The 24,409-nt window shown below is 41.0% G+C and overlaps 1 protein-coding gene across 2 annotated transcripts in view; it reads right to left on the bottom strand.

Annotated features, from left to right (window-relative positions):
* Positions 1–2,018: 2,018 nt before the first annotated feature.
* Positions 2,019–24,409, bottom strand: part of DPYSL3 (dihydropyrimidinase like 3) — a 104,981-nt gene continuing 82,590 nt past the window's right edge. For both annotated transcript variants that reach the window (XM_072146151.1, XM_072146152.1), the window contains exons 4-14: positions 23,848–24,012; positions 22,051–22,112; positions 21,701–21,781; positions 16,343–16,411; positions 12,746–12,866; positions 8,898–9,054; positions 7,235–7,376; positions 6,497–6,667; positions 5,336–5,515; positions 4,880–5,042; positions 2,019–2,529 (exon numbers count right to left, since the gene is read on the bottom strand). In XM_072146151.1, the coding sequence (XP_072002252.1) occupies positions 2,438–2,529; positions 4,880–5,042; positions 5,336–5,515; positions 6,497–6,667; positions 7,235–7,376; positions 8,898–9,054; positions 12,746–12,866; positions 16,343–16,411; positions 21,701–21,781; positions 22,051–22,112; positions 23,848–24,012 (1,403 nt within the window). In that variant the 3' untranslated portion in view covers positions 2,019–2,437. The remainder of the gene's footprint in view (positions 2,530–4,879; positions 5,043–5,335; positions 5,516–6,496; positions 6,668–7,234; positions 7,377–8,897; positions 9,055–12,745; positions 12,867–16,342; positions 16,412–21,700; positions 21,782–22,050; positions 22,113–23,847; positions 24,013–24,409) is intronic.

The following is a 24,409-nucleotide window of genomic DNA, read 5'->3' on the forward strand; positions in this document are numbered from 1 at the left end:
ATAGCTTCTCTATATGATACGGAGAGGTCTATAGGGCTACATTGAATATTTGCTTAACAATATTTGCCCTTTTCTAGTGATGAAGTAGGCTCCTGAATTTATGGAATAAATTCTTTACAAGAAGTCTGATCAAATTTTGCAATGTGGTTCTACATAAGGTAATTGTAAATTGTACTGTACAGTTTGCTAGAAGGAAAAAGCATTATGTGTAATATAGAAATGATTGCCACCCTCTGGACAAATTGTGGCATTGCATTGTATAGGTAATAGAAAATACTATCACATTGTATGGATAGACTGAGTGCTTCTACACTAATAGTGCAACGTCCTCTCATCTGGGTTTGACCTCTGGTGTTGGGGCATCTGAATTTCCCTGTTACCTGAGTAGCTATCTGGCTTGATGTGTGGCCTAGAACTAACCTGGTCATGTTTGGCTTGGTCTAGGACAGGTGAACAGGCCTCTTCCATGCTTGGTAGGTCCAACGAGGGATGCAAGAAGAGGGGAGGCGGCAATATGATGGAAAATTCCCCCTGGGGTACTGATGTATTTATGATGTAGGGATCCCCAGGCTGTGGGTGAAGGGGAGGCCCATGATGGTAGCGTCAGGGGTCACACATGGAGACAGGGTTGATGAACATACTGTATAACTCACAGTCTCTTTATTCTACAGACTTTCAACACCTAAATGGGTAACAGGCTGAGGTAGAAAGGTCTTTCCTGCAGGGGCTACGAGGTAGCTGATGGTTGGGTTGCAGTCTGGTTGTAGCTCAGTGATCAAAAGGCCGTACAGTCCTTAAAATGACACCACACCTAGCCCCAATACACCAAAGTATGAAAAAGTTATTAGCTCCAGCAGATTGCAAAATGAAGATTTTTTTTTTTGTACAAGAGGTTTTAATTTTTGTAAATGTATGAACGTATTATAAAACCTATTTGGTATCCCCATGATCATACCAACCCAAAGAATGAAGAAGACATGTCATTTAGTGCACACAGTTAAAGCTGTAAATATGCAAATATCAAGCAAAATACATCAGCGAATGATCCCCCAAATATTGTATAATATCACCAAAAAAAAATCTATAGCTTGGATGCATATCACTGTATTCCATGTAGCTGATGGAGATTTTAGCCTCACGTGTATCGCTGTTCCATCAGCTACATGGAATACAGTGATATGCATCCAAGCTATAGATTTTTTTTTTTGGTGATATGATACAATATTTGGGGGCTCATTCGCTGATTTATTTTGCTTGATATTTGCATATTTATTTGCACTTTACCAGTCCATGCTTACAGACTTTATCGTAGTCAGTGTAGAGAGATAACACACATTGGGGCTCATTTAAGGGTCCGTCGGATGCATTTTCGCCATGTTTCCCGAATATTTCCATTTCGCTCAGAATTGCCGCATGCAATTGGATTTTGGCGCATGGGCCCCGGTTTTCACGCGACAGGAATGTTGGGGTGTGGCCGTCGGACAACCCGACGGATTCGGAAAAACCACAGAATTTAAAAAACAAAATGTGTCGCAAGATCAAGCAGTCACATGCACCAGGAAGTAGAAGGTGAACTCCGGCGGACCACGGCACAGCAGCGACACCTGCAGGAACTCGTGGCAGATCTTAGTGAATCGTGGCAGACCCAAATCCTCGTTGGACAACGCACCACAGGATTGTGACAGGACTAGGTAAGTAAATGTGCCACGTTGAGTGTGTTTTTTTAAGTGTGTTTTAGAGTATGTCAATAAAATGTAGCTTTTTATATAAAGTTTACTGCAGTTGTCTTTTGACACCAGCTCTGTTACAAACATATGAAAGTATGAAGTGCAATTTGTTACACAGAAAACAAGCCCTCACACTGCTCTTTACATGGAGAAATAAAGTTATAGATTTTTGAAGGTGGGAAATGAAAAATGGAAATACAAAAACAAAAAAGGGCCTCGGTGTTAAGGTGTTAATTCACCTAGTTTAAATGTTGGTGCATCTAAAAGAGAATTAAGACACAGGGAGACAGATTATTTGGTGGGACCTCCATTTTATTGCAATTCTTGTATAAAAACAGAAAAGCTTGTTGACAGAAGATCCAGAATTTTCCACAACTAATGAATTTATCCAACAGATGTCTGTGTTAAATGCCTCATAAAAAATCATAAAATAACCACAGGAAAAAGGATCCTCTCCAGACATTCTCTGGAAACTGCACCTGACTGAACTGCATGCACTGGTTGAAAATTAAGGCTATGCAATTATGGAGAAATAAAACAGCGACACTTTAAAGCTAGGTAGCAAAAAGCAATTGTAAAACATAAGGCCTGAAGGTTAACAATTCTTCAGCTTGGACTTCACTTCAACTTTTTAATTTATCTGTGAACTTCTCTCTTAAATACCAATTGTACCATTTGGTTGTTTCCCACTCTTTATGGCTCTTGGTTGTTTAACTGAGAGATGTAATATTGGAGCGTCCACCAGGGGGAGCTACAATTCTCCGGCTACCGGAACGTACGCCGCTCTCATCTGCCTGGTTCCCTGTGAACAAAGTATAATGAAATGTTAGGTGTTTTATCAGCGTGAGAATAACACATAATAGAGAGCACCGCCAACAAGAGTAAATTAAATACCCACGCGTTCACATTTTATGATGAGTTTTTGTTGCCATACGTTATTACATGCGCTGCACTAATAAAATGTTCATGCCAACTAAAAAAATATACAATGAGCTACTGTCTTATAAAGTGCTGAGCAAGTGGCTGGAACCTGCAGCGACAGGAGGGCGAGGCTCATGCAACTATGATAACAAATCAGCTCTCACAAGGTTGTTTAACAGATATCTACCATCAAAATCAAGCATCATAAACAGGGACACTTACTCATAGACCAGGCACTGTGACTGTGGTGATATTCTTATGTGTGTTATCCTGGACTCCTTCCTTCTAAAATCACTTTTTAAATGATATGTGCTGTAGCTTTACAGGCTGTTATACTGGGGGAGATCTTTCAATCCGTCTACGCCAGAATATTGGAGCAATTTTCAACAGAAATGCTGTGCGCCATATTTATTGAGGCTTTTAGACCATTTTTAGGCAGTTTTGTGACTGCACAGGAAAGAAGCACTGGTTTAAAGACCGACACATTTATACATCTACCTATTGTCTCTCCCTCCCCCTCCCTTAGTACTTCCCACTCCTTTTGCCTCTCAAACAATAAGGGGGGGGGGGGGAAGCGCTCCTGCACAGTATAACAGCATGTGCAGTTACAGCACAATGGGGCTCTGGTAACAGCACTAGAACCCTTCAGGCTCATTAGCTTCATTTGATGTTGATTCTAGAAGGAAGGAGTCCACGGATAACAAATATAAGAAGATAACCACAATTACGTTGCCTGGATCTACGAGTAAGTGTCCCTGGTCTATCAGTCTTGATTTTGGGAGATTTCCTTTAATATCCTGGGGCAGGTAAAAGGGCTTGCTTTACTACAGTTATCTGTTAATATAACTTTACAAGATAAACTTACCAGCTTTTGTTTTTAATAAACTGTATTTTTTTCATTGAATAAGCAAAGTCAAGATACATGACAATATGAATTATAATGAAATAGCATGAAATAGACTCTGCACAAATATGCTCTCGGTACAGAAGAAGAGCTACTGACCTCCAAGTTTTAAAAAAAAAAAAAAAACAGAATGGGGCACATTTACTTACCTGTCCCTGCGCGATCCCTGAGGTGCAATGCCCTACGAGAACGCACAGCTGCCGGGATTCACTAACAGTGTGCGCCTGTGTCGCTTCCCCGATCAGGTCCGCCGGAGTTCACCATCTTCTTCCCAATGTGACACAATTTTAAATCCCACGGTTTGTCCAAATATGTCGGATCGTCCGCTCGGCCGCCCCCCCAGATTTGTGTTGCATGAAAGCCGGCGCGATTGCAACACAATCCGATCGTGTGCGACAAAAACCTTCTCAAAACGGGAATAGTCAGGGAACCAGATGGAAATGTGATCCGTGGACCCTTAGTAAATGTGCCCCATTGGGTAAGACCCAATGCAAATCATCAGTTCCTTATGTCCAAATGCTGAAAGCCCCACGGCTCCTGTCACTGTAGCCACTGTATAGAGAAGAACATGACTATAGTGGGACAGTGAATCACAGACCGTTCAGTGGCCACATTTCACGTTTACCACAGCCAGAGAACAAGAATCCGAGCATCACAGTGATATATCATGATTACAGTTCTACACTGAAGTTTTGCAGTGACTTCTTGTATAATATATTACTAGGATGCATAGGGTCCAGTCCTCTGCACTGTGGTCAGGCCATTAAATCCGCCCATTGTGTAATGTGTGATTCAAGGACCAACCGCGATCAGATGCTTAAGGTGCAATGTTGACCCCCCCATCACTGACATAGAAGAGGTGGGTAAGTTTAATACAAACATCATACTAATATAATTAACAAAAATTCTGTGCACACATTATAAAAAAATAAAAAAATATTACACAGTACATACAACATAATAGATTGCAATGAAAAGGGTGCTCATGAGAAGCATATCCACAGCCATCTCAAATACAGGGAGCCTGCATCTCTAAAATCACATGTATACTGATTAAACATAAAATCACATGTACGCTAATAAGACTTACAGAATACAGAATACCCTAGGGTAGATGATATCAGGGTAAGTACAAGCCCCTAAATGGGTCACCCATATTGTATACATGCCTCTGTCTTAGTGACAAAAACTAGACCTAGAGTTATTCATACAGCAAGTACTGTGAACTCATGCCATATAACTTATGGAACAAATCAATGTACCACTCTGCCCTATGGTGCCTTAAGCCTAGAAACGTGCTATAGTATTACACATATTATACACATACCTGCTAGACTGAATGCAGAGTGGTGCAAGTTTCGGACTGGTGGGGTCTGCCTGGTTGGAGACCCCTTAGCAGAACCTGCAGGAGTTCCAGCTTTAGGAGTTGATGATAAATCAAAGACTGGTCCGTCATACATACCCCGGGGCACGGCATGTAAATCTGACATCTATGGAAGAAACAATGATGCATTTGGATCATTTGTGGGTAAATAGTAGTCACACTAAGCACATGCTTCAAGCTGTAGATGCCAACAACATAATGAAAGTTACATCTGCTTATGGTATCAACAATCAGCAATCCATCTGAATAAATCTAAAGGCATATTAAAGGTTAAAATCAAAAGAAAGTAAAATATAGATTTTAAAATGTGCATAGTACAGTCCTCAATTATGTCTACTAGTAGAATTTATTTAAAATATTAGGAAATTGGGGTAGCTAGAACTAGGGCAATTATCTTACCTTAGTCCTGGCTTTGATCCGCTTGTATACGTAATCAGAGAAGGGACCGCAGGGGATGAAGCGCCCTGTTCCCTGGGTCACATGTAAGGTACCCTCCTCCATCATGATCTTCCCTTGGCAGATAACCACCAGTGGTGCTCCTCGTAGCTCCATGCCTTCAAAGATGTTGTACTCTGCAGCCTGGAACACATCACAGAGTCTTAAATTGCTGTAACTAAACATTTCTAATGACTACCACATCTATCAAAAATACTTAATAAACTTACACTTGGCAATAAAAATCTGACATTTCATGATCTACTTTTCTACAACACACAGTCTTCTCATTTTAGTTTATCTGCAGTTCTCTGCTTTCAGAAGTTGATCAGATGATTTGGCCAGGGGCACGTTAGACATTTCCACTGCTCTAAGGGTTATGTTACGTGACAAAGAGACTATTCAGACATACGGCTGTCTGCAAAATGCAAGGATGGCACAAGAAATAGAATAGAATTACTCTTTTGTCTAGCGCTTAACAGGGATGGTCTCGAGGAGGGTTCAACCTCTATTGTCCAATAGGACACACAGACAGAGGATGTTGTCGTAAAAGATCCTGTTTTTCTGCATCCCTATAAAATAAACTTTGGAAACAACAATTGCAAAGTTACTGTAGTTCTAACCAAGTTTTTGTAGTTTTGGGCTGTGAGGTATGTGTAATACCGTTTATAACCATTAAGATCCAACACTTTACAAATGCAAGCCATGATGCAGATGTGATCGGAGCCAAGGACAGCAAGCTCCAGAATAACCTATACAAATAGTTGTGGGTGTAATTCTGATAAACCATGCTCTATTAATAATCTATCTTATTCATATGCAGGCTAAATGAGTAATTTGGTTAACAATGGAGCATAATATCCTTTTTTACTGTGGCCATAAAAAGAAGTTCAATTCTTTTACATTGTGTGAGATAATGAGGAGCTGGCTTATTCTTTTTATTATCTGCCTTAGTCATCGCTGGCCTATTATTCCTGCTGCTATACAGCTCCAAGACACGTCGTCATCCTATTAGATCATTGATACAAACCAGTTCATTTAATAATGCCACAAATAATCTGAGGTCATCATTATATACTCTACATATTAGAAAGCTCCGCTGTCACCGGGCTCCATGTCACTTACCGAGTGATGACTTTTGGCAGACACAATTTTCACTGCGTCTGGATCCCAGATGACCAGGTCGCTGTCTGAGCCCACAGCTATTCTCCCTTTCCTGGGATACAGGTTGAAGATCTTGGCAGCGTTGGTACTGGTTACGGAAACAAACTGGTTTTCATCCATTTTGCCTGTAGCCTAAAAAAACAAATAGTTTTTGTTCAGTTCACAGCTGCTTAAAGTGAGAGGTGTACTCAGCACACCATTTAGCGGAAGAATCTTATCAATAGATTCAATCTATTCATTCTGTAGAAATCCAGAAATTTTCAGGCACCAAATCGATTCAGAATCTTTTCTGATCAGCTAGCTACTCCTGTCATTCATCCACAAGCTTATATAGGGAGGATGGGGAAGGGAACAATTGAAAAAAAAATTACAATTACAATAGGAGCTTCTCATTTCCAATTTAAGGACAATAGGAGCAACATCCATTCAGACTGAATAGGTTTGGACTTGAAACAAATCTTTTGAAAAATGTACCAAAGATTCCAAATATCCCAAAAACTTTCATGATTCGCTCAACTTAATAGTTGATGAAATGTTCACATGTATAATGTTCACATGTATGATCAGTTCTAGAACAACAAGCATGCATTAAGAAGTTTCATGGGTGTGAATGTGATTCTTTTGGCACAAATATAATATTAAATAAATTTGCATATGATAATATATCACTGCTCTACCGTCTCTATAAAAGTGTCTTACCACTGCTTTGTCCCAGATGATAGACATTCTCTCCTCGATACCATTGGTTCCTTCTGGGATTAGAGTAAAGTTGTCCTTCCCTATAGCCTTCTGTGCGGTGCTGAATGTAGTATGAGCACTGCCGGTCACCTGCAGATCACCGCTGTGAAGACAAAACAAATCTTTTACTTATTGTAGTGGGAGATTTTGAATTCTGTTGTTTGACAATAACATATGGCCATAAGGTGGCAGCAGTGAGTTTATAATAACATGATTATCAGAAGGTTTGGATGAGTCCTCCAGCTGCATATTATTCCCAAGAAATGATAAACCGTATCAAATATCTGACATCATATGTCTCGGAGGAGCGGCACTGAGTAATGAGGTCATTTATAATAACATCTGAGCACTAAGTGTATGTCCATAATATAGCAACTGGCAGCACTACTGTCCTTTAAAGGGAACCTGTCACCAGGAGACCCATTTTTAGCACCCCCCCAGTCCCCACAGAGCATAGTACATACACTACCAAAGTATTTTTGTATAAGAAATAGGTTTTACAGAAAAAAAGATATGTTATATTGTACCTTTCATTAGCATCTGCTGTGTGACTAGGCAGTTGCCAAAAGGGAGGGACTGGAAAGGAGCAGTTCCCCCCCACCCTTGGGGAACAGCTACTCCATGTGACCTTTTCAAATATATGAAAACACCCATCACTGGGCTTAGCGACGCCCCCTGCTCCTCTACAGCCAATCCCGAGTGTGGGGAGTTATTCATATATTTGAAAAGGTCACATGTTTCCCAAGGGTGGGGGGGAACTGCTCCTTTCCAGACCCTCCCTTTTGGCAAGTGCCTAGTCACATAGCAGATGCTAGTGAAAGGTACAATATAACATTTCTTTTTTCTGTAAAACCAATTTTTTATACAAAAACAATTTGGAAGTGTATGTACTATGCTCTGTGGGGACTGGGGGAGTAGCTAAAAATGGCTCTCCTGGTGACAGGTTCCCTTTAATGTACAGTCCACACCGTCAGTAACCCTGATCGGAAAGTCAAAAAGTAAATAATGCGCAGTTAAAAATTATTTACTTATGCTATATTCACACACACGTACCTGTTGTACCGTAGCACGGCGGGTACACGGTGGCGCAGGGGAAAGGAGGAGGGGGTTAGTGCCGCTTACCGCTGCCCCTCTTCATAGAGAAACATGGCACACACCGCCGTATTCCGGGGAATGCTCCAAGCTTCGGAACGGTAAAGTGCAGCATGGCGCCGTACGCCCATTGCCGTCTACGGGGAACGTATATATGGTGTACATATACGTCGGCCGTATATATAGATCCCCCATACGGCCGTGTGAATGTAGGCTTAAACAGATGGACGTCTTATTTATTTATAAATAAATAGTGTATTTGTTAGGCTCAGTACACACCTGCCATCTCCCTTCTATTATGAAATAGCAGGAAAAATAACTTTTTGCCACTATAATAATGGAACCCTCTGTAAACAGGGAACGAAAAGTGAACAGAAAACTGCTTGGAAACCCCCCAAGCAGTGGGAAATGATCTGATAATTATTAACAGTTATTCCCCATTTCCTACGAACCGCAGGTTGATAGTTGAATCAACTTTACACATAAATTCAAGAGACTGAGAATAACCAAAAACAGGTTTATCTTTTCTTACCTGGCCAATAGGGAGTTGATGTAGTCAGGGGTGGTGGGGTCAGGGCTCAGGGGGGGTGATGTCACAAAGGCTGCAGCTTTAGCCCAGTTCTTGCTCCAGTAGTGTGTACCATCAGTGCCCAGACTAGCTGTGATTGGTTCCCCAAAAACAACGTTGCCTAAAAATGGACAGATTCTTATGTGACTGTTTGATACAAATGTATCTATACATGAAATCTGTGAATTTACAGAAAGATTATAGAATTATATGTACAGGCGGTCCCCTACTTAAGAACACCTGACTTACATACGACCCCTAGTTACAAACGGACCTCTGGATTTTGGTAATTTACTGTACTTTAGTCCTAGGCTACAATAAGCAGCTTTAACAGTTATCACAGGTGTCTGCAATTAAGATTTATTGTTAATCCTGATTCTTATGACAATCCAACATTTTTAAAATCCAATTGTCACAGAGTCCAAAACAATTTTGACTGGGGTTACAATAATAAAGTATACGGTTCCAACTTACATACAAACTCAACTTAAGAACAAACCTACAGAACCTATCCTGTATGTAACCCGGGGACTGCCTGTATTGGATCTTTGTAATCATGATTCTGTACACAAAGGAATCACATCTGAGGCCACAATGAAACCTAAAGAGGACTGGATTTCTTTTTCTCTTTAATGTTTTAATAAACTGAACTCCATATAAATAAATAAATAAATATGATAAATATGATGACGCTATGTAGGAAACAAAAGAAACATTTATAATAATGCGCATAAAAGAACACAATAAAGTGAAAAAAAAGAGGACCTGCCATCAGCCATACACACTGGCTCATGGTAAATGTTCATTTTCATGGCAATGTACATGGCACTGGGTTAGTGTGAAATCTCTAACTTCCTTATATGAGCATCATCAATATCTCTAAGCAGTGAACCTGAGATATCCTGGAAGCAACAGCTTGGGCAGAGCAAGCAGTATCAGATCTCCCAATTTGTGAGGTTACATTTTCCAAACACAGATTCATAACTTGGGTGCCGTTAATGACAAGGGTGCAACTAGGAGAGGTAGGGGACCCCTTAAAAATTTAATTACACACATTTATATACCTATATACATAAACATACAGTACTTCACTCATACACATATGTATACACTTACACACATATATGCACATATATAGAGCATAAACACATCGCATATACAGACATACAGCATATACACACATTGTACACCGTATACACATACAACATATATGCACATATACAGAATATATACATCACATATATGTTATATACATATTATACTGTACAATGTGCAGCATAATATGTATATAATGGTGCACATCCTCCACTCCTTATTGTCAGGTAGGATGACTACGGCTGCTATGGCTGCTACCATTGTAGTTAGGGCCCTGGTTAATGGTAAAATATGACCTGGAGATCCAGGAGAGGCACACTAACACACAAGTTCACAGCAGATAGAAGAGTACATCGGTACTCACTGGAAAAAATTTTTTGGTAACTTTATTCATCCAATTCACAGAAACAATACAGGCAAGGTACAATCACAAAAAATAGGATGCCATCTCCATCTGACGCGTTTCAGACTATCAGGTCTTTAGTCATAGACCAAACTATTTTACCGAATCCAGTGATCTGTTTTATCTGCTGCTTATATCCAGAGAAGTGGAAGACTTTTTCCCTATGATTGTGCACCTGGTGGAGAGCGAGCCTGGTACTTTGCCTTAGATTTTTTCCATATTTTAGAGTCATAGAGGGACAATTTTCTTTACAGTACAATCTTTAGTTTTGCTTTTTGGACGTTAAACGGTTCAAAGCAGACACACTAGCAATGAGTGCCCTAGCTGGTGCACCGCTCTGGTGTTCCAGTGGCAGTCACTGTGACCTTTCAGACCCCTCAATAGTCATATAACGTTTCACTGGTTTGTTTTAATATATTTCTTGGCCCTTCCTGGCTTCACAATACCCAAGTCTTACAATCTGCTGCTTCTGAATGCCAATGTATAATAAAATGTCTAAAATGTAACTTTGAAATCATGTATTAAAAGAAATGGCTAGCATGAAAACACTAGATTATTAACCAGACAAACATATATCTTTATTCTGTCTGAATCACTGTTGGTGATGAGCAAGTCATGCCTTAAATGACTGCATACAGATAAAATGAGGAAAAAAGGAGGGCCCTCCTTATGTCAGCTGACACAGTGGGGAATGATTACTAAGGCTTTGCGCCACTTTGTGGCTCACTTTTTTCGGACTGTGCCCTATTTCCAATGGTAAAATGGCTTGCACAGGTACTTAAGTAGTAGGTGCATTTCAATTGTGTCGCACGTGACCCTATTTTTGGCGCAGCTACGCTAGCCTCCAATGCTTGGAAATTTAGGGAGCCTGCCGCCGGGCGATCCGTTATTAAATTGTGTTACAAGCCCTAGCACTTAGATGCACCACTAAAAAGATGATGAACTCTGTCGGACCTGAGTGGGGAAGCGACACATTCATGATATTAGTGAATCGCAGCACAGTCATTATCATCAGACAATGCACTTTCTGTGAACTCTGGTGATGGGGTAAGTAAATGTGCCCCTGTATCTGGGGTAGTCATATGCTGAAATACTTCCCGATACTAACCCAAGGCTGGATTCTAGCCTGTTGCAGGCGACAGATGATACACTGGTTTCTGTGCACGCTGCACTGTCTAAGATTTGCATGTGGCTATGGCCAATGAGACGGAATCTACTCCACCTCATGCCTAAGTTACCACTAGGGGTGAGCCAGCCCTTATGAAAGATACCGTACTTTACGAATCTAAGTTACTGGAACTTTCCATATGTAATCCGACTTGTAAGGGGTCTAAAATTCAGGGTTTCTGGTCTAAAAGGTATAATGGACCACAACTGTCAATACATTACAAAGTGCATATGAAATATAATAAAGTGCATGTAGACGCCATAAAACAGCGTAAAACATTAGCAACAATGAGAGAGGGTCAAATACTAACTTTAGGACACTACAAATACATATACAGATACATCACTGGTTAACATAACTGGCTTAACCTATTAAAGGAAATCTACCATCAGGTTCCGTTCTTCTTTTACCTTCTTATGCCCTTGTTTTTACAAAAAAAGCCTTTAAAAATTATGCAAATGAGTGGGTTCAAATTTTTAATCAAGCACAGACTCATTTGCATCATTATAAAAACAAAGAGTGGATCCTGCCTGAGGGTGCAAACACCAGCATGTTAGTGTGTTTGGTTTACAATCCTTCATCCTGGTGATAGATTTCCATTAACCAGATGTGATAAAACAGTCTGTAGTGTAAGTGAATGGAGGAAACCCCCCATTTTCTGTGATAACTAACTCACCTTCAGTCATGTTAACCATTGCTACATCTGTGCACATAAAAGCATTATTTGATTTACTTAAAAACTTGACTTTATATATAAACTATATAATAGGCTTCCTTATTAGCCTCAACCCTCAGTTCACACTTGGCACCAATCTACAGTGCATGTAATATACAATATATGCATACTATGTAATGACTTATATTCCCTGGCATTCAGTGCCATAGAGCCCACATCCTAGGAGCCACAGCACAGAAAATAATCTATAAGAATTTAGTCTGTGTATTGTGCTTCATTTAAAGGAATTCCCATGACAATTCCATTACCGATTGGCCCCTAAGATTTGGTGATGCTGGGAAACATGCAGTATGTGTTGGTAGGCACATGCTGACCATACAGTACAGTCTGTGCATGCGATCTTTAGAGACAATCCTTTTGCAGGTATTAGATACAGATATAGCAGGATGTTCATATGTCTGCACATTCACCTTTTTTCCTGGCTTGGGAGATGAGGTCTACTGAGCTCTTGCTCATCACTTTGGTCACATATAGTGGACAGTTTGTTTGGCTGGCAATGGTTATGGCACGAAAGACAGCTTCTGCTTCCAGCTGAAAGAACAAAGAGACACGGGACGCTGAAGAACGTAACACAAGAAGAGTTATCAACAGCCACAAACAACAAGAAACAGCACTGGGTTACACAGTTTTACACAAAACTGCAGGATAAACAGCTAAACCCTTTAACCCTTTATCTTATTGTATCCCTCCAGTGTGTAAAACATTAAAATAAGACCCCATTACCCTCTATCATGTGGTCAGACACAAAACGTCTCAGTATTTATGGACCTGTAAGTAATTCTTCATCAATATAAAGTACAGGCGGTCCCCTACTTAAGAACACTCGACTTGCATACGACCCATAGTTACAAACGGACCTCTGGATATTGGTAATTTATTGTACTTTAGTCCTAGGCTACAATAAACAGCTATAACAGTTATCACAGGTGTCTGTAATGAAGCTTTAGTGTTAATATTGATTCTTATGACAACCCAACATTTTTAAAATCCAATTGTCACAGAGACCAAAAAAGTTCTAGCTGGGATTACAATGATAAAATATACAGTTCTGACTTACATACAAATTCAACCTTAAGAACAAATCTACAGACCCTATCTTGTGTGTAACCCGGGGACTGCCTGTACTGTAATAGTATGATATAATGTATAGTATAATAGTATGAATCAGATTTTTGCATGAAGTTTTTAAAGCCCAAATGTGAATCATAAAGGGAGATGAAGTAAAAATGGCAGGTACCGTACTTTTCTGATTTACCTCTGATATCACAGGATATATGTTGTTTTATTGGGTTTTCACAGATAGCCATACCCTGTGAATTCTGATTTAATCGTGTAACATTTAAATCCCGCCAAAAGGGGTTGGAGCCTCTATATTATAGGTTTCTGACTGGGACACAAGCCTAACCATATGTACTGTTTCTATACATCCCGTCACTATGCCGGCTGATGAACTAGAGACAGGGGAAACACATTGCAGAAATGATTAGGGCAAGGGAGAATCATAGGAATTGGGGGCTACTGAATGGTTTAGTATCTGGGGTCTTCCTTTTGAGGGACCACAGTTACTTTCAGTGTTTTCAGGAAAAAGCAAAACAGTAGTGTAAATGATCCTGCCTTTTTACTTGTGATACATGTCCAGTTTTTCCTGTCCTGGCAGGTGCAAATTTTGGCTTATTTTAGAGACTTTTTGTTGCAAATGTCTCAAATCCACATGGACACAAGTCATGTGAGGGGTTATATACAGGAGTGGACACTACTGTTAATTTGGGATTGAACATGTTTCATTTTTAATGCATTTTGAAACCTATTACCACAGCTGAGGAGAAGTGATTTGCCTTATTTCATTACTTTTTACATTTGAATTCACAAAACGCATAGTAAACGCAATGTTAGCGCATGCATTAACGCGGTTTATATTGCATTTTGTAAACACAAATGTTAACAGTAATGAAATAAGGAAAATCACCTCTCCTCAGCTGTTGTAATTAATTTCAAAATGCATTATAAACTTAATTAAATCGCTATGTGTGACCTCAACCTTAGAAATAACCAATTTTTTAAAAAAATTGACGAAAGAGGTTACTGTGCAAAATGTTAATCATTTAAAGCATGTGAAATAATTCCAATTTACATGTTAAAATCGGGTCCATGAAAAAAAAAACTTCCTTTGCACCCGCCCTGGACCTAAAAAGTCGCAAAAAAGGTGAAAAGTCGCACAGAACATCTGGAAAGTTAAGATACATGAGGCACACTGCAAAAGGTGCAGACCGAGGTGCACTTGAAGAGCACCAACAAAAGTCGCAAAAACTAGAAAAGTCGCAAGAAAAAGACAATTTGCCTAGCTGAAACTATGATACATGTGCCCCTTATAATCATACTGATATATAATGCAAGGTCCCTGTTACCGGCCGGACAACAGTGCCAACCTGTTATCATGATTTATCACAGCAACAGGTACTATATATAATGCAAGGACGTCTGTCAGCGGCACTGTGCTCAGTCCTAGTCCACCGCACATTCCCATGCCATAGAGCAATGAGATAATGTATTAGTTGTGCAGGTACTCTTTTATAAACCTGACCCTGAATCTTCCACATTAAAGGCGGCTGCTATGGAGACATCGTATCCTTACATAAATAATATCATTTATGGCTCTGTTTCCACTCAGAGCCCTGTACTTCCCTCACATTAGTTCTGCTGGTCTGTGGGCTTTTATGGCTGAAGCCTGTCAGCACGGTGCATCTCTTATTGATGACCTCACAGGCGTAAAGACCGCGAGCTCGGGTTATATCAATCCCTGGCAATTGCTCTATTAGGAGGGAGGACGATTTCCTGCGTTCTCAATACTCAGGGCGTGAGGCTGCATTGCTACGTGTGCACATCTTTTCCTCATTACATAGGACTTCCTCTCCCATTACTGAAATAATCATTACACTAAAGAATTGGCTCACTCTCAGACACTGTGGTCGACACAAAACATTCCCAATTCTTTCATCCAAGTATTACTTTTATCTTTTCCTGAATGTACTTTTTGCTTACCTGTGTGTCTCTAAATGCCTTTATTGTATATCTTTTTTTCCCCTATTGTATACATCTTTCCTTTCTATTTCCTTTGTTCTGTATGGCCATGGGGCTGCTAATGAACAGTAAAGTTTATGTTTCTTATGTTCTGATGCCCGATCATTAGCAATCAGCGCAGGAAATGGTTAATCAGCGCCAGATACAAACAGGATGAAGACACACAGAAATAGAAATTGTTTAGGCTCCATAATGACGCCACAACAATTATACGGTGTATAAAGTTAACATCTGATGGCTTTCTTTCCATTTGAGTATGAAGTGGAAATACACACAGCCTTGAACATACAAACCATCTCAAGTCTTTACATATGTAATGGAGCCAATGCTTAAAGAGGAATTCCCATGAGGAAATTACATCAAAAACTGATCCACTTCTGTAACCAACATCTATTTGATGGATGTATATAGTGAATTGAGAGGTGGTAACGCATGTGTGGCTCACTCCATTGACTTCTATGGGAGCTCTGCCCTCAGATTTTACTATACTAGGAGGTTTCATTGAAGTGAATGTAAAAAGCAGCTTATGTGTATCCATCTAGTATTCACAGCAGCCATGCAGAGGGGTTACTTAAGATATCAGAACGGGCAAAAATGTAAGTTTTGTCTATGTCCAATTTTCTGTATATTTATGCTTATTCTTGTTTGTGTTGTATGTATGTATCATTTTTGTTTATTTTACTATTTTACTGTGGTGATCATAATTTCCCCTTGTGGGATAATTAAAGTTGTATCGTATTGGATAAAGGACAGTAATAAACACCAATAGCAGGCTCTTCAACCAATGTGAACAGATCCTTATCTTGTACAGAGGCATGTGCTTCGGTTTTACCACATTACATCTCATGGGACATCAGGTTAGCGACATTTATTGATCATGGATTACACTACCACCAAATGTCTTGCTGTCCTTCAGTCCATTCACTTACCTCTTCTGGCCGACTTAAAACATGACCCTCTGGTCCAGTAATCCCCATTTCTAGCATTCTCTGTTGTTCCTGAAATGGAAATAAATTCATATTTGATACTTTGAAATATGTTTTAGTATAAATATTGCTTTCAATATGGTATTCCTTCCCAGTTTGGTCTTAGTCACACACAATTGTATTACCGTAACTGTGGGCAAAAACCAAGAGGAGACTACACAGAGATAAAGTATAATGGAACGGTTTGCAAAGATTTTCATCACTTATGACTTTTAAGGTTATTTTCACAACAATTGTTGATACAGCACTTCTCATGCAGCACGATTTTTGCACATGTGACTTCTGGCACCAGTAATGGGTGCACAGGTCACATAAGCCTCACTAATTCCAGTCCCACTGGGAGAAGGATTGGACGTGAAGGGGCTGAATAGTTTCTTTAATATTACCCTTCCCCTACTACCAATGGGCCTTACGGTTACCCCAGAAAATCAGTTTAAGCGTTATTCCCATTTGCCCAACTTAAAGCATATCTGCAGGATATGTACTAAATATGCCATAGATCCCACCTCCTGTGAAAATAGGGGTTCCCTGAATAAGCTCTGTCTGCTCAGCCATCTCTGGATCTTAGCAGGAAAAAGATCGGAGAGAACTGTGTACATATAGCCACCGCTTCATTCTTAGTGACTGCAAAATAGTGGTTAAAAGCCTCTGAGTTCTCATGATAAAAAAGCGTGTGATCCAAGACTATCATACATTTATGGTTTACCCTATGGATGTAAACACGTCATACGGGACAACCACTTTAACATATGCTACCGCAATGTCCTAATAGGTACCGAGAAAACAAAACCTGTCTTCAAACTAAAACAATTATGTATTTTAGTAATAACTATATTTGAATATTCAGGGACAATATAAGATACAATGTCAAAACAATGTGTCTTTCAGCAGGAATAAATTATTTCTGATAATAATCTACAATGACCTGGCAAAGAAGATATGGAAATCATTTAGAAAAGTCATTAAGGGCGTAAGTGATTCAGATGAAAAAAATGTGAGAGTTTAGGGGTACTGCACCATATCGTGTACACTGGGGTACTGCACCCCAGTATGTACACAGGGGTACTGCACCACAGTATGTACACAGGGGTACTGCACCACAGTATGTACACAGGGGTACTGCATCACAGTATGTACACAGGGGTACTGCACCACAGTATGTACACAGGGGTACTGCACCACAGTATGTACACAGGGGTACTGCACCATACCATATACACTGGGGTACTGTACCATACCATGTACACAGGGGTACTGCACCACACTATGTACACAGGGGTACTGCACCACACTATGTACACAGGGGTACTGCACCACACTATGTACACAGGGGTACTGCACCACACTATGTACACAGGGGTACTGCACCACAGTATGTACACAGGGGTACTGCACCACAGTATGTACACAGGGATACTGCACCACAGTATGTACACAGGGATACTGCACCACACTATGTACACAGGGGTACTGCACCATACCATATACACTGGGGTACTGTACCATACCATGTACACAGGGGTACTGCACCACACTATGTACACAGGGGTACTGCACCACACTATGTACACAGGGGTACTGCACCACACTATGTACACAGGGGTACTGCACCACACGATGTACACAGGGATACTGCACCACACTATGTACACAGGGGTACTGCACCACACTATGTACACAGGGGTACTGCACCACAGTATGTACACAGGGGTACTGCACCACAGTATGTACACAGGGATACTGCACCACAGTATGTACACAGGGATACTGCACCACACTATGTACACAGGGGTACTGCACCACAGTATGTACACAGGGGTACTGCACCATACCGTGTATACCCCTGTGTACTGCACCACACTATGTACACAGGTGTACTGCACCACAGTATGTACACAGGGGTACTGCACCACACTATGTACACAGGGGTACTGCACCACACTATGTACACAGGGGTACTGCACCACACTATATACACAGGGGTACTGCACCACACTATATACACAGGGGTACTGCACCACACTATGTACACAGGGGTACTGCACCACACTATGTACACAGGGATACTGCACCACACTATGTACACAGGGATACTGCACCACACTATGTACACAGGGGTACTGCACCACACTATGTACACAGGGGTACTGCACCATACCATGTACATATCCTTTGTAAAGGCAGAGCTTTTTTTCTGCACTGACACATGGGATATGCAAAGCAAATGAGTCTACTGCTTGATATTCATAACAAGTTTCCTCCTCTGGACACTATTTCAGCTATTTTTTAGACTAACAAAATGCTTCTAATCTTTCTAAATGCTCTGTCCTTTCTTTAGGGAGCAGATTTTTCGTTCTATGACTTCATCTTCTCCATTTTGCATTCCTGACCTCTTGCTAACATTCTGTATCAATTAAAAGGGACCCGTGAATGAGAGCCAAGTACTGCAGTCCAGAGTTTGGAAGGGATTCTGGTTAGGATTCTAGTGACACACAGGCCAAACCCCAATCCTTTCATCATTGCAATCCCTTATTATGGAAGGGAGAGTCTTAGCAGACACTGTAGAAATGGTCACAATACATGTTCCTAAATACATGTAGGGGAAATGAATGCTTTTCACCTAATGCAGGGGAGTTAATATGATTTAGTGTACACATTTCATCTTTAATTGTTGCTGACACCCAAAATGTATGTAAGCTATATTGGTGTTATTTTACTGATCTCTATGATTCGCTTCTGCATAACGTGTATATATATTTATTTCCAAGTTTCTTTTGCTAATGATACTAATACAATAGGATACTGCGCAATGCAGCCCCCAATGCAGCTGGCTGCCCTATCTACAAAGCGCTCTACTCTCAACATGGAAAGGCATGGGACTAGTCACCAATAATTAACATTGTACATGACATAGGATAGAAGCAGCGGCAGCCCCCTCATGGGCTTACAATAGTATATGAATAATTGCTCATAATACCCTATGCACTTCATTTGTTAAAGTCTGGAGAAAGTATCCACCCCATTAAAAATATCAGTCTACTATCTATCAATCATTACATATACATAAAACATATTAGCTAGAGTTAATGCTCACAAGTTATAGGCACTAGTTGTCTGGGGATGGGTCATTGACCCAGGGGTTTTTGGAGTGCCTCCCTCTCTTACGTGTCAAATGACATTTATTGTAGAGTTTTTGACTTCCTGTAGTATTACTGGTTGCATGTGATGCTTTCTTTTTCAACTTTTCTAACCATAAAACAATTTGGAAATATGTGCGTATACTTCTAACTGTATACCCATGGGCCTTTAGAACTGGAAACCATGTTCCTTTAAAACATAGAAACTGTTACTTTTCATTTAGTTTATACTTAGATTTTTCCGCTAAGGATCCTTATCCTGTGCCTAAAGTATTGGGAGGAGAATCTAAACTATTGGGGTCTGACCACAGGAACCCACCGTGATCACTAAAATTGCAGCCCCTTTGTGCTCCATGTTCATGACTGCCAAAAGCCCAGCTATCACAAGAATGGGGGTCTTGCATTTCCCAAATGTGGCCCATACAGAATAAGGCTACATGCACACTTCCGTGTGCCTGCTGCACCATGGCACGGCGGGCACACTGCAGCGCGGGGAGTGGAGGAGGAGGTGAGCGCCGCTCACCCCCGCCCCTCTCCATAGGAACATATGGGCCACGGCGCCGTAATACGGGAAAAGATAGGACATGTCCTATCTTTTCCCGGGCTACGGAGCGGTACGGTGCCGCTCCCGTACGATGCCATCAGCCCATAGCAGTGTATGGGGGACGTATATCGGCCGTACATACGTCGGCCGTATATACGTCCCCCATACATGTCCCCTATTTTAACAAAATAGTACAAAACATCCACAGAGCATGTATATAAGTAGTGGTCATACATGAAGCAAAAGGATGACAGCTATAGAAAAGAAACATCAGGTATGTACACTCACCGGCCACTTTATTAGGTACACCTGTCCAACTGCTCGTTAACACTTAATTTCTAATCAGCCAATCACATGGCGGCAACTCAGTGCATTTAGGCAATTTAGACATGGTCAAGACAATCTCCTGCAGTTCAAACCGAGCATCAGTATGGGGAAGAAAGGTGATTTGAGTGCCTTTGAACGTGGCATGGTTGTTGGTGCCAGAAGGGCTGGTCTGAGTATTTCAGAAACTGCTGATCTACTGGGATTTTCACGCACAACCATCTCTAGGGTTTACAGAGAATGGTCCGAAAAAGAAAAAACATCCAGTGAGCGGCAGTTCTGTGGGCGGAAATGCCTTGTTGATGCCAGAGGTCAGAGGAGAATAGGCAGACTGGTTCGAGCTGATAGAAAGGCAACAGTGACTCAAATCGCCACCCGTTACAACCAAGGTAGGCAGAAGAGCATCTCTGAACGCACAGTACGTTGAACTGTGAGGCAGATGGGCTACAGCAGAAGAAGACCACACCAGGTGCCACTCCTTTCAGCTAAGAACAGGAAACTGAGGCTACAATTTGCACAAGCTCATCGAAATTGGACAGTAGAAGATTGGAAAAATGTTGCCTGGTCTGATGAGTCTCGATTTCTGCTGCGACATTCAGATGGTAGGGTCAGAATTTGGCGTCAACAACATGAAAGCATGGATCCATCCTGCCTTGTATCAACGGTTCAGGCTGGTGGTGGTGTCATGGTGTGGGGAATATTTTCTTGGCACTCTTGGGCCCCTTGGTACCAATTGAGCATCGTTGCAATGCCACAGCCTACCTGAGTATTGTTGCTGACCATGTCCATCCCTTTATGACCACAATGTACCCAACATCTGATGGCTACTTTCAGCAGGATAATGCCCCATATCATAAAGCTGGAATCATCTCAGACTGGTTTCTTGAACATGACAATGAGTTCACTGTACTCAAATGGGCTCCACAATCACCAGATCTCAATCCAATAGAGCATCTTTGGGATGTGGTGGAACGGGAGATTCGCATCATGGATGTGCAGACAACAAGTCTGCGGCAACTGTGTGATGCCATCATGTCAATATGGACCAAAATCTCTGAGGAATGCTTCCAGCACCTTGTTGAATCTATGCCACGAAGAATTGAGGCAGTTCTGAAGGTAAAAGGGGGTCCAACCCGTTACTAGCATGGTGTACCTAATAAAGTGGCCGGTGAGTGTAGGGTAGTGCAATACCCGGCGAGCACAAATGTGCAGCCTAGGATATGTGTTTTAAGTGATAGAACACCTTGAATTTACTATGCAATGTGGATTTTGTACCTTTAGGGTCTCATCACTTACCTGGGCTATGATGTCTCCATTCTCAGCATGAACTTGAGCAATCGCCCCCAGGCTTCCAAGGAATGTAAAAATTTCATAAATCTGGAAAATACACAATCAGAATGTCAGAAAACTGAACATTTCCATGTTTATTCCAAAAAGCTGAACTTTTAGTGATTGTATGACAGCTATGACGCCTTCTTTAGAATAAACAATATATAACAGAGACAACACATGTCCGGTACTATTGGTTACAAATTGTAGTAATACTTCAGATCAGAGTCTTGTATCCAACAGACACAAACTAAAAGAAGAACGTTCAATTCATTTGGACTCCAGCCCAGAGAGGAAGGAAATATAAGAGAACTTACCTCAGTGTTGGACATCTGATACAAATCTTTATAGGCCATGTAAACCATGAAAGAGTTAACACCTGGAAATAAAAAAGAAAATGCAAAGATGGAAACTTAGTGTCAGATTTTTTTCCTGTGTTATAGCTGGGGACATGTGATAATTATTACACTCCTGTGGAATGGAAGGAGTTGGCTGGAGAAGTTAAACATGTAAGGAAAGGGCTTGTTTGGCATCGCTACCAAGTATTTAGCTGGAGAAAAACAGAGCTGAGGAGAGGGAGAAGGTAGGAGAGATATCCCAGATGTAATGCTCTTGCGCTATAAACCCAAATATGCAACGTCCTCTTTAAAAGCGTTCTTAAAATAACACATTTATGGCAGAACATATAAGTCATTATCACCTCCTCAAAGGCAAGAATTATGGGCTTGGAAACGGGAAGCCTGGGCACCGGGACAAGAGAAAACACAGGTTCCTTCACTTGCTGCCGACTGGTACCGCAGCCGGGAAGTTTAACCTATTATTAAAGGCTTGACTCAAGCAGATTATATAATGACAAACCCAATGACAGAGAAGAAGTGTCTGAATATCAGTGGAGCAATGTCTAGACCTGTAATCTAGAGCAAATAATACTGGAAAGAATCAATACGAGCACAAAGTCACCATATTTACATAAAATATTCTAGTTGGATTCTTGGGGATGGAAAAAGGGCAGGGCTGTATTTGCCTGTTTTTTTAAGCATTGAGGGATATCCTTGCGCAACGCCAGAAATTGGGATTATTTCCACATTTACGTCATCCCCACACCAAGTGTGAAGGAGTGTGAAGGGGAGCGGAGCTCAGTGGCGGAATGGGATTGGCCAGAGCCTCCTGATATATTCCACGAGCAGTAGCAGCGGGGGAAACATCATAAGCTATCTTAGGGTATGATAAATAACCCCCATTGTGTGGTAAGCTACAGGAGAGGCGGCCTAGGAAGCCATAGTAAATATGATGGAGTAATGGGACGTATAACATATAGTAGTGACAGAATGGGGGGTCATAGTATATAGTGGTGTAAAAATGGGGGGGGTTACAATATATAGGATTGGAGGGTTATGGTATATAGGAGTGGAAGACTGGGGGAGTTGCTCTGGTATATAAGCGTTGCAGATTGAGAGTCATGGCAAATAGGAGGGGAGAATGGAAAGTAATAGTACATCACAGTAGAGAAACAGGGTTTAATGGTTTATAGTATTTTGGGAACAAAGAGCTTAGTGGTATTTAGGAGTGAGGGCTTAGTGGTGTCATAATGTAGTAGGATGGGGGCAGAATGTCATACAGGAGTATGGACAGAGAGGTTAGTTGTCTCTAGGAGGTATACTTGTATCATGGTCTTTTATTGACTTGGAGATCAACAACAGACAAGTTATTCTGAATGTTTCCCACAATGGAATAAGAAAACTACACAAACTATCATGAAATAAATAATGAAACCCCCCCCCCAAAGAATTGCAAAACAGAGGGGTCAATTTATTAAAACTGGCAATTCAAACGCCAGTCTTAATATTCTCCCCCACTGGCACAAGACACTGGCCTCTTTGTATATCTGGATGTGACCTCCACCAGCGCAGACCTTTTTAGACAAGGTTTGACCTGGCAGACATTATTGGCTATAGACTCCGCTGGAAAATAGTAAATATTGCCGGACGAGGCATTCACTCCCCAGGAAACCAAAAGAACTGGCAGAGATGGCCTAATATATAAAATGTATTTGGTTTCCCTTGGGGTTTTTAATAATCCTAACTTTCACAGTAAAATAATCTAAAAAGCTGCACCTTTTTGCTTGACAAGTGCTTCCACTTCTTGTCTCACGCTGTCGTTCCAGTGGGTTATATCTACATGCAGAGAATAGTCGCAGCATGTCTTCCCATCAGCCCACTCTCTCCACTTCTCAAAAGCTTCAGTAATGCTGGATTCCGGCTCCGGGATGACATGGTCAACTAAGAAAAAAAAAGAAGAAAAACTGGTGTAAGTGACTGGCATACTCATGCTCATCTCATTCTATAGTCATAAATGTAATGGCTCTTGGTCAAGAAGTTAGACAACAGAAAGGTCACCCAACTCCACCATAATTTAAGGAAATCTACTATCAAAACCAAGCTTGATAAACCAGGGGAACTAACTCACAGATCCAGGCACTGTGACTGTGGTAATCTTCTTATATTTGTTATCCATAGCCTCCTTCCTTCTAAAATCAACTTTTAAAATTGTGCAAATGAATCTGAAGAGCTCCTTGTGGTGTTATCAGAGCCTCTCTGTGCTGCAGCTTCACAGGCAGTTACGGTGAGCAATGAGCACTCACCCCACCCACTAGAGTGATGGCTGAAGCACTAAGGG

This window comes from Engystomops pustulosus, chromosome 4 (genome assembly GCF_040894005.1).
Source record: "Engystomops pustulosus chromosome 4, aEngPut4.maternal, whole genome shotgun sequence".
Classification (NCBI taxonomy): domain Eukaryota; kingdom Metazoa; phylum Chordata; class Amphibia; order Anura; family Leptodactylidae; genus Engystomops; species Engystomops pustulosus.